Raw genomic sequence first — 13,860 nt, forward strand, 5'->3', positions numbered from 1 at the left:
CTATGCTCACGTAGAGAAAGTGATTTGATATTATATTTGAACGGCAACCAAATATAGTTTTTGTGATGTAAGGAGCTACCTCTCTTTTTTTTATTAAGATTTCATCATTTGGATTGTCGATTAATTAAGGTTTTAATAAGTTATTTGCCTTACTATATTGTTGTCTTCATTGTTCATTACAGCACGCCATTTGACTCGTGATCAAGGTTAGCAGCTCCCGTCAAAATGGTGAAAGTGTACGGACTTCTAGTTCTGTACAAAGGAGTAAACAGTGCGACAATTTTAAAAGATGCCTACGACTTATCAAGTTTTAGCTACTTCCAAAAAGGGTCAGTACAAGAGTTCATGTCGTTTGTTAGTAAAACTATGGCGGAGAGGACACAGCCAGCTTCAAGACAGTCAGTAAAGGAAGGAGAGTATATGCTGCAAGTGTATGTGAGAGCGGACAACTTAGCAGGCGTACTTATTTCGGACCATGAATACCCCAGCAGAGTTGCGCACACATTGATTACCAAAATATTGGATGAGTTCACAGCAAGAGTACCCGCTAACACTTGGCCAACAGCCAACAACACAACTGTAGACTTCCCTGTGTTGCCACAATATTTAGTCAAGTACCAGAACCCCAGAGAAGCTGATGCTCTTACAAAAATCCAGGAGGATTTAGATGAGACAAAGATCATATTACATGACACAATAAAGGCAGTGCTAGAGAGAGGTGAAAAACTAGATGACCTAGTGGCCAAGTCTGACAGTTTGTCTTACCACAGTAAAGCATTCTACAAGACTGCCCGAAAGACCAATAGTTGCTGTAACTTTTGAAGAACTTTGTGTCATTTGAATGGCCATAGTTGTTTTAGAGCAAAGTATTAATGTTATACCATACATAGACATTATTAATGTAATAAATGTGTATTGTGTGTGATGTGATGTTATAGGCTTTTGCTTAAAACTGGGAAACTCATAATATTCTGCTATTGTTTTACTTGACTATGATTATTTTGGGGTTTTTTAGACGCACTTTGTGTAATCAAATGTATTATTTGACCTGCTAATGCTATAGGTAACCAATGTTAGTAGAATGATTATTCCAATGTATTTAAGGTAATAAGGTCAGATAAACAGCTTTGTTCAAATCATATTGCTAGTTTAGCTGCAATGCTAAGCAATACTGATGATGTCAAAGTAAGTAAATGAATGTGAAAAGTAAGTGAATGTGCACAAGTTTTGTTAGAACTCAATTAATTTGTCCTTTCTAGACTTTTATATTTAGTTTTGTAATTCTCTTTGAACATCACAGACATTTACTGTATAGCAGTTGTCTCGTCTACAATTTTAACAAGGCCTAATTAGTGGTTAAAATATGTATGGATAACAATGTATCTTACTTAACATGTTGAATGGCACACCTATAAGTATGCATACTAAAATTGACATAATTATGTGCCTACTATACCATATTGTATCAAGATGGATTAAAGTTTGTTCAACACTGGGTTTTCACAGTATCTTATGATTTCATAAGTTCAAACCTGTCACCTTATTTATAGTGTGATGTGTGACTCATGTTTTTGTTATTACAAGTAGCTTAAACAGATATTTATGTGTGGAATCATCAGAATTATGTAATCGCTTGTTGGAATTATAACACAAACATGTTATATTCTTTGAATATTTTGTCTATGAAATTAAGGAATATCTAAATAGGTATTTATCTCACTTATTTTTAATTCTGTAATGTATGTTTTATTTACATTCCTTTTTCTACATTACACTAATACTACTTAATAGATAGACTATTGGTCAATAATAGTTCCAACCTGTTTTTTGCCCACCAAAATGTTTATAAACCTCTGGGGTTAGTTGTAACTTCATATACTTATCTAAAATTATTGCAATGTTGTCTAAAAATAGTTTTATTGCATTGTTTAAATTTGGAACGTTGACATTATTTGAGATAATAAATGAATAATAATTGTCAATACAATTTTAGCTTAATGTCTGGACAGTAAGATCTATATTTGAATTATTAGTACCTATGTAAACCAATGAGAAGAAATGCACAATAAATTATTTTTTGATTATGGCTTACAAACGCCCAAGTGAGCCCTAGATGTATAGATGGTCAAGCAAATCTTGTCAGTAGAAAAAGGCGCGAAATTCTAATTTTCTATATGACGATATCCCTTCGCGCCTACATTTTTCAAATTTGCCGCCTTTTTCTACTGACAAGATCTGCTTGACCATCTATAAATATGTATAGTGAATGTCATACCATACCTAATAAACTTTGACAATAGACTACTTCTCATTAGTCTACATACTTGTATTAGATTTAAAAAAATCATCTTTGATGGTATGATTGTTTTTTTTTTGTTACTGACAATAAAGCTGCAATCTAGATTGCGGAAGTTTTAAAGAATGTTTATGGTTATAAAATATTTACTACCCTCATTGCCAATAATTGTGAAGTTAAGCCTTACACATATTAAAATCATAAAATATTAATAATACCGAGAAAGTAACCACATTGGCCGAAAGTCCTACCTAGACTGTTAGAAATGCAGAATGTATGTATATGTCACCGTAAAATTGTAAACACTCGTCATATTATAATCTCGCTAGTTACATTATAAACTGACGGTAGGGAGATTATAATCTAACCTAACCTAACCTACGTTAGATTATAAACTAACGGGTTCACAATCTTACGGTGTCATATATAGGAAAAGTAGACACCATTTTTTGTATAATATGAAATTGGCTAAGTTCTAAAGGTCTTGAACAAATTCGTGGAGGAACAGTATTTTCATATTTGTAAGTTGTATATTTATAATCGTATTAGTGTAATGAAATTACTGGAACACTGGCTTTTGAACAGAATTAGCGAGGAATCAAAAGATGTTTATTAATCACCATAAAAAGTGGTTTACAAAAAGAATACCTAGTAGATTATACGTGTGATGATTATTTTAACGGTAGTTTGAAGACTTAATATTTTTCCCAGTGGTAACAGATAAAAAAAAAAAAACAATTCCAGCGATTACCACTGCTAACAAGTTCGTAATAACTGCTAGGTATACCCAAACCCTATCTAATTAACCTATCTTTCGGACTTCCTTTTTAATAAGTTTATACACATAGGTACCTACTTAATTGTTTTGAAAACATCTCTTCAATTGATAAAGTGCAGTTGGAACGTATTGGAATGTTTTGCATTTTTATCGTAGCTTCGGTGGTATTTCTCTGTGGTTGGTAGTAAGTAATGTACCCTTAGGTACGAGGCATACTTAAGCTACCTACTCATTGTCATGCCTTATCATTTAATTATCAATATAAAGAAAACTGCAAGTGATAATTTGTACATCCTATTGTAAGGATAAGGTATGCAAATGGTAATTTAATTCAATGTTAAAATTATATCGTTGTAGATGAAATATAAGATGGTTTTGACATAGCGAGGCAAAGCAAAGCAATACCGTTTTTTTATTGCAATCCGTATACAATTTCCCACTCTGCCTCGCAACATTCCAGTAGAAAGAAACAAACGGTTAACCTCTGCGTTAAATTATAAAGTAAAAAAATATAAGGTCCAGGAGACTACTTATCTACAAAACCTCTGTGGCATTTTGACTTTCGCGGTAGCCTCCAGGTCCCGAGTAAAGCAATAAATATGTATACACGTAGGTATAATGAAATATGAAAAATGTATTTTTCTTAGACACCAGTTGAATGCTGGAAAAGCAGACGTCCTTTGAGGAGAATAGCAGGCACCTACATTTATAACTCGAATAGCAAATATACCGCTGTTCGTATGTATTATTCTAGACGTTGTTCAATAAATAATCGATATTTACTGTTATGAGTGTCTTAATTATTCATAGTGAGATCCCTACAATCGCTTTGGAAATTCCTACAACAGCTCACTCTCGAAACTCAGCAGCAGACATGCTGAGTTTCGAGAGTGAGCTGTTGTAGGAATTTAGTAGTAGGTATGGGCAGGGCCGGATTAAGCATGTCGGGGCCCCTAGGCAGTGCAATGCTCGGGGCCCCCTTACAGTCAATTCTACATACATAATGTTCAGTTGTTCAGTACAAGGATGTAAGTTTGCGATTTTAATTTCAACCTTCAGGTGTCAGTTGAGCCGATCCGAACATGCTGAGCGATGTCTTTTTCGCTCTTATTGCGTGGACATAAAGCTTTTTTCTATCAGTTTTTGCCGATTCCTTTTTGCGTCAAGTGTGGGGAGAGCCCTTTTTTTTCTCAATAGGAACCTAGTTAAATATTTTGCCAGGCTGAACAGCGATTGTCCGACCATAAGACCATACGCCGAGCCACATGATTAAAATTAACCTAATAATATAGACTTTCCATGTTTATTTAACACATTTTTTAGTGTCATTTGAAACTTCATTCACCAGTCAAGCTAGCATGTAGGTACAGAGTCAACCTGAAAAGCAGCAAAAAACGCGAGCGCAGCGAGCGCGAATTTTTTTGTGAAATAATTGTGAAAGCGTGTTAATAAGGCCGGGCCGGGCCTAAAAATCTGAAGTTCCCCAGTGAGGCGTGCTTTCATGTGAGGTCAAAGCCGTGTTTCAAGATAAGCTCAGCTCAGCTAGAGCACAGACGCCAACCAATGTCCATTGTATTAAAAAGCGAGGCCGCAGGCCGAGCTTGGCGCATCAGCGAGGCCAAAGGCTAAACTAGCTAAGCTAAGAAGAGGAAATTTGGAAGACAAACCAAAAATTGAGGTAAAAAGTGAGGCTGAAGGTCGAGGCTCAGCAATCTCCACATTACTGACTTTCCATTGATGAGGTTTTAGGCCCTCGAGAGCCTGAAATTCGAGCTCGACATTACAGACTTTAAAAGCTATAAAATAACATAATTTAGGTTCATAATCATCTAATGTTTCTGTGTCTGAGAAACTGATATTGGGCATTAGGTATGAGTAGATACCATAAAAATTTTATTTATGAATTTTGGCTATTTGGAACAAATATTTTTTTTACGAGCGCGGGGCCGCCGGGGCCCTCTAGCCGAGGCGGGGCCCATAGGCAATTGCCTACTCTGCCTTAGGGTTAATCCAGCCCTGGGTATGGGTAAGAGAGGTATGTATGGGCACAGAATAAATAATAGTACTAGGTACAGAAGACTCACTCTCTAACAAAACGCGTCTGTTACGATCAGGACAGATATGGCCGCTAGGTGGCGACAGCGCCACGCGCGGCTTATGGCTAGCCACAAAAATTGGTGTGAAACGGATGTACTTTTAGCTACCTGTTGCAAAGCGACGAAATCGCGGAGTGAGCCACGCCTGGTATGGGCACTGTAAATGTCATCTCGCAATGTGTGGTAGAGCCTAGCTTCGAGCAACACCGGCTTCCGGCCTTCCGACATGTCGAAAGGGAGGAGCGCAAGCGATATCGTACCGTACAAATCATTCTGCCATTTTTTGCGGAGGGAAACTTGCACACAGTCGCACTTCTCACTCCCTACATAAACTACATTACATACAAAATTTAATCTGTAATGACGGCACAAATACATTTGTTTGTCAGAAAAGTAATAATAGGTACTATCCGCGGGTATAGTCCTATCAATAAAATCATCACCCTTATTTTATTACCTAGGAAATAGGGCTCCATAAAGCAAAGCAAGTTCGTGGCACTTACCTACATAACAAATAACTATTATAGTTAGGTATTAGGAAGTATTTGGAATTCATGTCCTAGTTCACTGTTGGACCTCTCGCATTTGAGCTATCAAATTCTCGACCACTGTCAGCCCTAGGTAATTTCCTTAAAAATACAAGATATATTTTATGCACAATGCGAAGATAAGAATAAAACACAGGTTGAAATAAAAATACATATATTAATTACATCAATATTAAATTACAGCCAACATAACTATGTAGATTACAATAATAAAAATATACCTATATAATTTTCATTGAAACAAATAAATTAAATAATAAAAACAAGGTATTTTTTTCTTATTAGTAAAACTAATTCTAAAAAAAATCATTGACTATGCAACTCTGATACGGGTAACAAATGGTCTACAAGCAAGGGAGAGTTCTCACTTATAGTAGTTAATTATTATGGAATTTACTTATTTAGTCTAATTAATTAATAATGAGAAGACAATAACGTTATCAGAGTCTGCATACGAAAACTGGGAACAATTTTGTTTCATTTCAAGATTCCTATCTCCCATTAATTCCATTAAACTGAGCAATTTCTTTCGGATTTGGACTTTAAGGCTTCGTCACACAGGCGCGTTGTCCGGGCGCGGCGTGAGCGGGGCGTGAGCATTTTATATGTAAAAGCGGCGCGCCCCGCTCACGCGCCGCCCGAAAAACGCGCCTGTGTGACGAAGACTTTATTGTGAAGTATGTAATCCCAGTTTTATGGAAAAAATGGACGAAGTCCGATATCTGTTCTCAGTTGGCACCTTACGCGCTATAATCTAGCTACGGGCTTCAGTAAAACTACATCACTTAGGTTCAATCAATACGTACAGTATAGAAGAATGGCATACTTTCTTATAGTCGTTATGGTAACAAGGACATGGCGGTTAAACGATTTTGAATCTTATGTGTACGCAAGGAAGGCGTCTTTTAACACATTCAGTGCCGGCGTGAGCTACGCGCTATGAGCGTAGCCTTTAATACGGGAAAGCCCGTATGTAGCGAAAAGCGCCTACAAACAGAGAACCCGCCTAGCGGGTCGCTGGCAGGGAATGTGCTGTTTTAAGACAATGATATTTATCTACAGATGGATGGAATACCAATTTTTTCATAGTTACATTCCATTGCGTATTATCTCTCTTTTAAACAGACTTTAGCAAATTAGAGTCAATGTTTTTTCTTGTAGTTACCGCCATGCCCAAGACATTGGTATAATGTCACGCCAAAAGAAATGTTCAGTGGGGAAGTGGCAGCCTCTGTTAACATTCTTGTAACCTAAGTAGAGGAGATTGGTATTATATTACTGAACAATTATGTTTGCAGCTAATTTTTTGGCATGAAGCAATGAAAAAAAGAAAAATAGACATAGAACTAATGCTTTGGAATAGACCGGCGGTGATGATGTTATGTAACAATTATCATCTTAATTCGAATTATATTCTCCGCCGGTGGAATAATAAATTTTGCGAGGAATAACAAAGGCGTATTTACAAAAACAACATCAACTTAAACGTCAAGGATAGTGGTGTGGCCCTCGAAAGTTGTACCATGAAAAACGGGAAATTTACCTTTTTGTATGCTGTTTTTTTATGGTGTAACTTTAGGTGGCCAGACTCAGCGAAGGAAGTAAGTACCTACAGAAGTTGCAAACGTATAAATGCCCTTTGACGAACTTCCACGCGGGAGTTATAACGTTAAATATACTTTTTTTTTACTTTATGTACTGCGCTACTTAAAAATTATGTCTCTAATGATAAAGAGATTTCACTATTACAGTCGCATATATATCTCTTTTCCACTCAGCGACCGATACACTAACGCTCTAACATTACATTTAAAATATGTTACAATGTTCCCATTTGTTATTTTCATTTTTATGTTTATTACTCGATGAAAAATTGCTCGAAACGAAATTGTAACATTTTTGAATTTCGATTCAATTGACGGCGTGAGACACTCGCCTCGCTCAGTCTTCGTAAAGAAATGGGAGAACCGAAGGTACAGAGAGCCAAAATGCAGTATATAAATCAATTCCTTCCAAGGCAGAGTACTCCACATATATATTTAATAGAAATATCTACTCAATACATGTATATGTTCAAAACTACGACTGATATATTGTATACATAGGTGAAGATACATTCACGCACTCGCTATACTTCGCACACTGAGGGAACAATCGTTCCATTCTTTAGTTTAGGACCTTGTAAATTCCAAAAAAACAGTCCAAAATAGACCTTACGACAAGGCGTTAAGATTCATAATAATGTTATCCGACGCTGTGTCAGCTAAAAATAATCATCAGTGTGCGATGTATGCGTCACAGAGAGTGATCACTACAAGCTTCATTTGTCAGCAATTGATTGTATTACATTAAAAAATCATGATTTTAATTCACATAATAATTCAATAATTCACATTTTAATTCACATAATAATAACATACAATGATTCAAACTCTATCACACAATATTTTTTTCATTAGATAGCTTCATCAAAAATGGTACATATGGTAATGATTTGAACGTGAAGGAACGTAAACAGAAAACTGGGAGATCCTCGGCCGATGGCGGACCAGGCCTTGCACTGATTAAAAATAATATGCTTAACTAAAAGTAATAATTTAATAAAGACTCCACATTGACAACAATGTAACAATAAGGTAATTAAAAGTAATTATAAATGCCTTTTACATCCAGCCTAATCGAAACTTATCGTTAGCCGTAATCCAATCATCTACGAGAAAATAGATTAAATTTTACACTCAAGTTCCTACAGAAATTATACATAAATAGGACGCAGCGCACTCTAAGCAAATTAAAGAAAATACGTCGCTATCACTACACAATTAAACCGTCCGTCACTTACAACCTACTTACACATTATAAAAGGCATCACTTGATACTTCAACGAAACGAAATCAACATAAGTAGCGATACGCCAAATCACGTCACGTAGCAACACAGGGGAACGGCGTATATCGAATAATCATACAAAAATGGCGATACTATTTGCACCGGGAACGTTTTGTACTAGTATTAGGGTCTACTCGGGAGTCCTAAATTAACTTTGGTGTTTTCACGTCGGGTCGGTTACTTGTTGGGGACCTGTATCTTCTTGGAACGGAAGTCGTAGATCTTGCGGCAGAACAGCACGAGCTCGGGGGAGACGGTTGGCGGCAGCTTGGAGTCGTTTGTGGCCACGGCCGGCGTGATGTCCGCCGCCGGCATGGGCGGCACGATAGATGGCGCCACCGTCACGCCCTCCTCGAGGGCTTTTAGCCGCTTCCTGTATCTGAAATTAATAAATGGGACGACGTTAGTTAACCTAGCTAAGTTATACAGGCTGTATCTATTGTGATTGAATAGGAAGGACCGTCTCAATAGGCACCTGAATTAAAATAGCGTACCTAATGTAAAGTGCACCACTTTATTGTGTTTTGCGTCTTTTAGTGTGAAAATCCGATTTTAAAATAGGTACCTAAAGCCCCGTCTCCATATTGCGCGGCAAGCCATCGAATATTGGCTCGCGAGGCAGCCGCGCGCAATCGATACCGGGCTGGCTCGCGAGCCAACTCGATCATTCGCTCGCTCGAACGCGGCTCGCGACGAACCATTCATTGTCGGTGTTTCGGCGCGCGGCAAAGGAATGTTCGCGCGCAGTTGGGACGGATGTGTACATATTTCAGTTGGCTCGCGAGCGCGGCAGCCAACGGCGGCAGCAGACATGGATAATGAAAAGTGTCGTACTTTAATTAAATTATACGGAACTAAACGGTTTCTAGGGAATAGTAAATGTAGTGATTATCGCAACAGATCATTAAGAAGTGATGCATGGAATTAATGCTTTTAAAAGTTCGTAATCTTTTGATGTCATTTTTGTGAAATTTTGTAATGTAACATCAACTTCATATCTCATGTCTTCCATAAGTCTCACACCACCATGTAGTATTCTATTCATAAACATCTTTTTCGTCCACCATCGAACTTTCCGTTTAGGTTTCTTGTGAATAATATGATAAATAATTATAAAAGCGGCTGCTGCACGACGACGTACGTCCATGGTTCCCGAGTACAAACTGGTCGATCGTCGGATTCGTCGGATCGCCTGCCGCGCTATAGTTCAAGATGGCGCCGAACTTGGCTCGCGAGCCAAAATACAGGTTTGCCGCGGTCGAACATTGCTCGCGCGGCCGCCGCGCGATATCGAGACGCGGCTTCTGAAAACCGGCGCAAACCAAAGCGCCCTAAGTCGCGTTACGTCGTAGATGCTTATTCTCCGTTTAGACTTTGCCCAAAGAAACACTTTTGACAACGACTTCGACAGCGGTAGGAGCATCAGTTAAGCGTTTTCACCATTGAGTGTAAACCTGACTCACCGGCAGTACTCGTTGAAGGTGAGCACGTAGCACTTGTCCTCGATGCACGCGACAGAGTTGGCGTCGCGGTGCCGGGACGCGAACACCTCGTCCGGCGCGTCGTCCGGCTGCCGGCCGCCGTGCGTGTGCTCCGGCCGGTAGTACCACACGAGGGACACCATCATTTGAGTGTAAACCTCACTCACCGGCAGTACTCGTTGAAGGTGAGCACGTAGCACTTGTCCTCGATGCACGCGACGGAGTTGGCGTCGCGGTGCCGGGACGCGAACACCTCGTCCAGCGCGTCGTCCGGCTGCCGGCCGCCGTGCGTGTGCTCCGGCCGGTAGTACCACACGAGGGACACCATCATTTGAGTGTAAACCTCACTCACCGGCAGTACTCGTTGAAGGTGAGCACGTAGCACTTGTCCTCGATGCACGCGACGGAGTTGGCGTCGCGGTGCCGGGACGCGAACACCTCGTCCAGCGCGTCGTCCGGCTGCCGGCCGCCGTGCGTGTGCTCCGGCCGGTAGTACCACACGAGAGACACCATCATTTCACCTGCCAAACATACCAAATTAACCTGTCGAATCCCACGATATGACGTCACCATAAGCGTTCTGGCTCATATATGAGCCGTGGGAGCTGACAGATAATAATCAAGTGGAAGATAACATTTAGGGCCATTTGCACCAACTACATTTGACAGACTGATCAACGTCAGCCGGCGCGCCCCGGCGCTTTACTATGAACCTTTCCATGCATAAAAATTTAGCGAACTCTTTAACGATACGAACAGTTTGGTGCAAGTTGCAACCGACGCCTAATCTTTTGCAGGAAGCGAAGCGAAGAATTACTACAAAATACTTTTTTATTGTAGACCTCGAGGAAAGAAAACGGGGCATCACACGGGGCTAGTTCTAAGAGCAATTCATCTAAAGAACGCCTTTTCGTGCCTTCGTCGGGTCGTTGTTGATGTGGGGTAATTGTGAATGTATGTTGATGAAGTTCAAAATTTAAGATAAGACGAGAACTTAAGAGCGTACAATGTGATCAGAAGAAAGTTATTATCATACCTCGCAACCGAGCTAGCAAATCTGTAGCAGTTGTACGTCAGGGTTATCACTACTACGCATAAACTAAAGTACAAAAAATATTTTTTCTTTGTTTTCAAACACACCAATATTTTCAAGCAATGAAAATTCCATGTTAATATTTGAAAGAAATGCAAAAAACCGTAATTTTATAAATAAAATAACAGATACATTGAAACGCATCTAATATTGACATTGACCCGTTAATTTATATTATTTGACAGTAAATTAAACCGGGTTATATTGGAACTATCAGAAGAGGGTCAACAAGGTTCTCGATCAATTTTATTAATCTTACATACAATAAAGTTAAAGCAAAATGGTTCATCATAATCGCCAACCCTGACACAAAACTGTCATATGCTACGGTTTTGCTAGCTCCGTTGCGGGGTATGGTTATTATATTCTCGCCATTACTCATCAGAGTTAATTTTTCTTAGTGTAATTTTTCTAAACGATAATGAGAAGTGACTTTTGGTAACATCTGTTACACATTTTTAACCCCCGACGCAAAAAGAGAGGGGTGTTATAAGTTTAACGTGTCTGTCTATGTATCTGTCTGTGGTATCGTAGCTCCCAAACGGATGAACCAATTTTCGTTTAGTTTTTTTTTGTGATTACTACTGTAGATATTATCATCCCGAGTGTTCTTAGCCATGTTTCATGAAAATCTGTTCAGCTGTTTGAAGATCATCAGCTCTTATAATCTTATAGTCAGTTTTTTAAATTTTAAATTTTGGGTAGGTTAGTTTGTTTTCGTTTGGCGTATATCTCGATTGTTCGAGTGTCATCTTGGCTAGGTGCCCCGGGTTAGGTAATGGCGTCCACTGTCGGTGGAGCCGGCTGTGCTGTAGGGTTTTCCCGAGGGTCTACGATATCGGGTTCTTCAAAAAAGGAGTGTAGAGGTTTTTAAAAAAAGGTCGGCAACGCGCATGCAACACCTCTGGAGTTGCAGGCGTCCATAGGCTACGGTGACTGCTTACCATCAGGCGGCCCGTATGCTTGTTTGCCACCTATGTGGTATTAAAAAAAAATAAGGTACTGACCGTCGTCGGGGTTCTCCCACAGGCGGGCGACGCGCGCCACGAAGGGCTGCGCGCGCGCGGAGGAGGCGCGGAGCAGCACGCAGTCGCCGCGCGCCACGCGGTCGCCGCTCGCGTGCGTCATGCGCGACCAGCAGCGCGCCGTGCGGTCCAGGCGGCTGTCGTTCTGTGTAAACCAAAGGGACCGACAGGTAACGTCCAATCAAAGGTATGTTTGAAGATCAAGTTCCCATCGGGCATTGAATTGGATCCCGATCTCAAATTTTTGAAACGGCCTTACTTAACGATTTTTAGGGTTCCGTAGCCAAATGGCAAAAAACGAAACCCTTATGGATTCGTCATGTCTGTCTGTCTGTCTGTCCGTCCGTATGTCATAGCCAGTTTTTTCCGAAACTAAGGACTATATACTGTTGAAACTTGGTTCACAGAATACATCTACTTGAAGTAGATGTATTCTGTGAACCGCATTAAGATTATATAAAACTATAAAATTAAAAAAGAAATATATGATGTACCATGCAAACTTCCACCGAAAATTGGTTTGAACGAGATCTAGTAAGTAGTTTTTTTAATATGTCATAAATTACGGAACCCTTCATGGGCGAGTCCGACTCGCACTCAGCCGCTTTTTTAACTGCCCAGCAACATAGACGGCTAAAAATGGTTAAGGTAAATCTCCACGGCTCCATCACTCATAACTCATCTGTTACCGAGTAACTACAAAAAATCCCCCGTCGGGCTCCCTACTATATGGAGTTACAGATAATTAGCACCTCAAAAAAAGTATACAACGCAAGGCAACTCACATTGAGGTAGACTTTAGAGATGTGATCCTCGCCGTCCCACGTCCAGCCGTTGCTCCAGCGCGGCGGCGCGCGCGGCTCGGGCGCCCGCTCGGGCGGCGGCGGCGCGGCGCGGCGGCGGCGGGCGCCGGCGCCGGCCAGCGAGCGCCGCCGCCGCGGCCGCCGCGCGCGCCCCGCGCTCGGCGTCGGCGACGCGCACGCGTCCTCCACCAGCAGCGCCGCCTCGTCCGTCTTGATCACGGGCTTCTTCGCGAACAGTTTCACCTGGAACCAGAGAAAATATGATCATGCTGAACTATGGCTGGTTTTAGTGTCACGCGGACCGTCCGTGCGGATCGCTCCGCAGCGGACCAATATGTATTAAGTTCAGGGAGCGTTTTAGAGCACATGCGATCGCACTAGATTGGGCCACTTGCACCATTTCACTAACCCGGGGTTAACCAGTTAAACCTGGAGTTACCATGGTTACCAGTACAATTTGACATTGGGTTAACGGTTTAACCGCTTAACCCCGGGTTAGTGGGATGGTGCAAGTGGCCCTAACTGGCTAGCTGTCTTTACACTATGCTAAATTAGTGCGCTAACTCAGCTAGCGCTCTGCAAATTGTATAATGTAATACCCTCTTAAAGCTGATGACGGATCCGCGCGGACGACCGTCCGCGTGAACAACTTTCTCATACAATTTGACGGTGCGGAGCGATCCGCACGGACGGTCCGCGTGACACTAAAACCAGCCTATTACAAGAGTGATTTGTAGATAGATAGATAAAAACTTTATTCGTTTCCACAACATACATGGTACATAGATGAAAGAAGACATGCAGCTACTGTATGTACCTACTCTATGTCAATAGACTGCAAATATAATAAC

The 13,860-nt window shown here is 40.6% G+C and overlaps 3 protein-coding genes across 3 annotated transcripts in view; 1 reads left to right on the forward strand and 2 right to left on the reverse strand.

Annotated features, from left to right (window-relative positions):
* Positions 1-190: 190 nt before the first annotated feature.
* LOC134653589 (synaptobrevin homolog YKT6) lies at positions 191-928 on the forward strand. Its single transcript, XM_063508986.1, has one exon. The coding sequence runs from the start codon at positions 226-228 to the stop codon at positions 820-822; it is 597 nt and encodes a 198-aa protein (XP_063365056.1). The 5' UTR covers positions 191-225; the 3' UTR covers positions 823-928.
* A 7,201-nt stretch (positions 929-8,129) lies between these two features.
* Positions 8,130-10,416, reverse strand: LOC134653500 (bromo adjacent homology domain-containing 1 protein-like). The gene is made up of 2 exons (XM_063508868.1): positions 10,256-10,416; positions 8,130-8,986 (listed from the first exon to the last, which is right to left on the reverse strand). The coding sequence occupies exons 1-2, from the start codon at positions 10,414-10,416 to the stop codon at positions 8,785-8,787; spliced, it is 363 nt and encodes a 120-aa protein (XP_063364938.1). The 3' UTR covers positions 8,130-8,784.
* Positions 10,417-10,434: 18 nt separating this feature from the next.
* The window catches only part of LOC134653715 (uncharacterized), a 313,013-nt gene continuing 309,587 nt past the window's right edge, over positions 10,435-13,860 (reverse strand). The window contains exons 10-13 of the mRNA XM_063509108.1: positions 13,141-13,252; positions 12,992-13,104; positions 12,189-12,351; positions 10,435-10,609 (exon numbers count right to left, since the gene is read on the reverse strand). Of these exons, the coding sequence (XP_063365178.1) occupies positions 10,437-10,609; positions 12,189-12,351; positions 12,992-13,104; positions 13,141-13,252 (561 nt within the window). The 3' untranslated portion in view covers positions 10,435-10,436. The remainder of the gene's footprint in view (positions 10,610-12,188; positions 12,352-12,991; positions 13,105-13,140; positions 13,253-13,860) is intronic.

Source organism: Cydia amplana, chromosome 13 (assembly GCF_948474715.1).
Source record: "Cydia amplana chromosome 13, ilCydAmpl1.1, whole genome shotgun sequence".
In the NCBI taxonomy this organism is placed as follows: domain Eukaryota; kingdom Metazoa; phylum Arthropoda; class Insecta; order Lepidoptera; family Tortricidae; genus Cydia; species Cydia amplana.

Coding starts and splice junctions, on each gene's coding strand:
- LOC134653500 (XM_063508868.1), bottom strand. CDS start 10,416: ATGGTGTCCCTCGTGTGGTACTACCGGCCGGAGCACACGCACGGCGGC. Junction 8,987..10,255: donor ACCTTCAACGAGTACTGCCG/GTGAGTGAGGTT, acceptor TATTAATTTCAG/ATACAGGAAGCGGCTAAAAG.
- LOC134653589 (XM_063508986.1), top strand. CDS start 226: ATGGTGAAAGTGTACGGACTTCTAGTTCTGTACAAAGGAGTAAACAGT.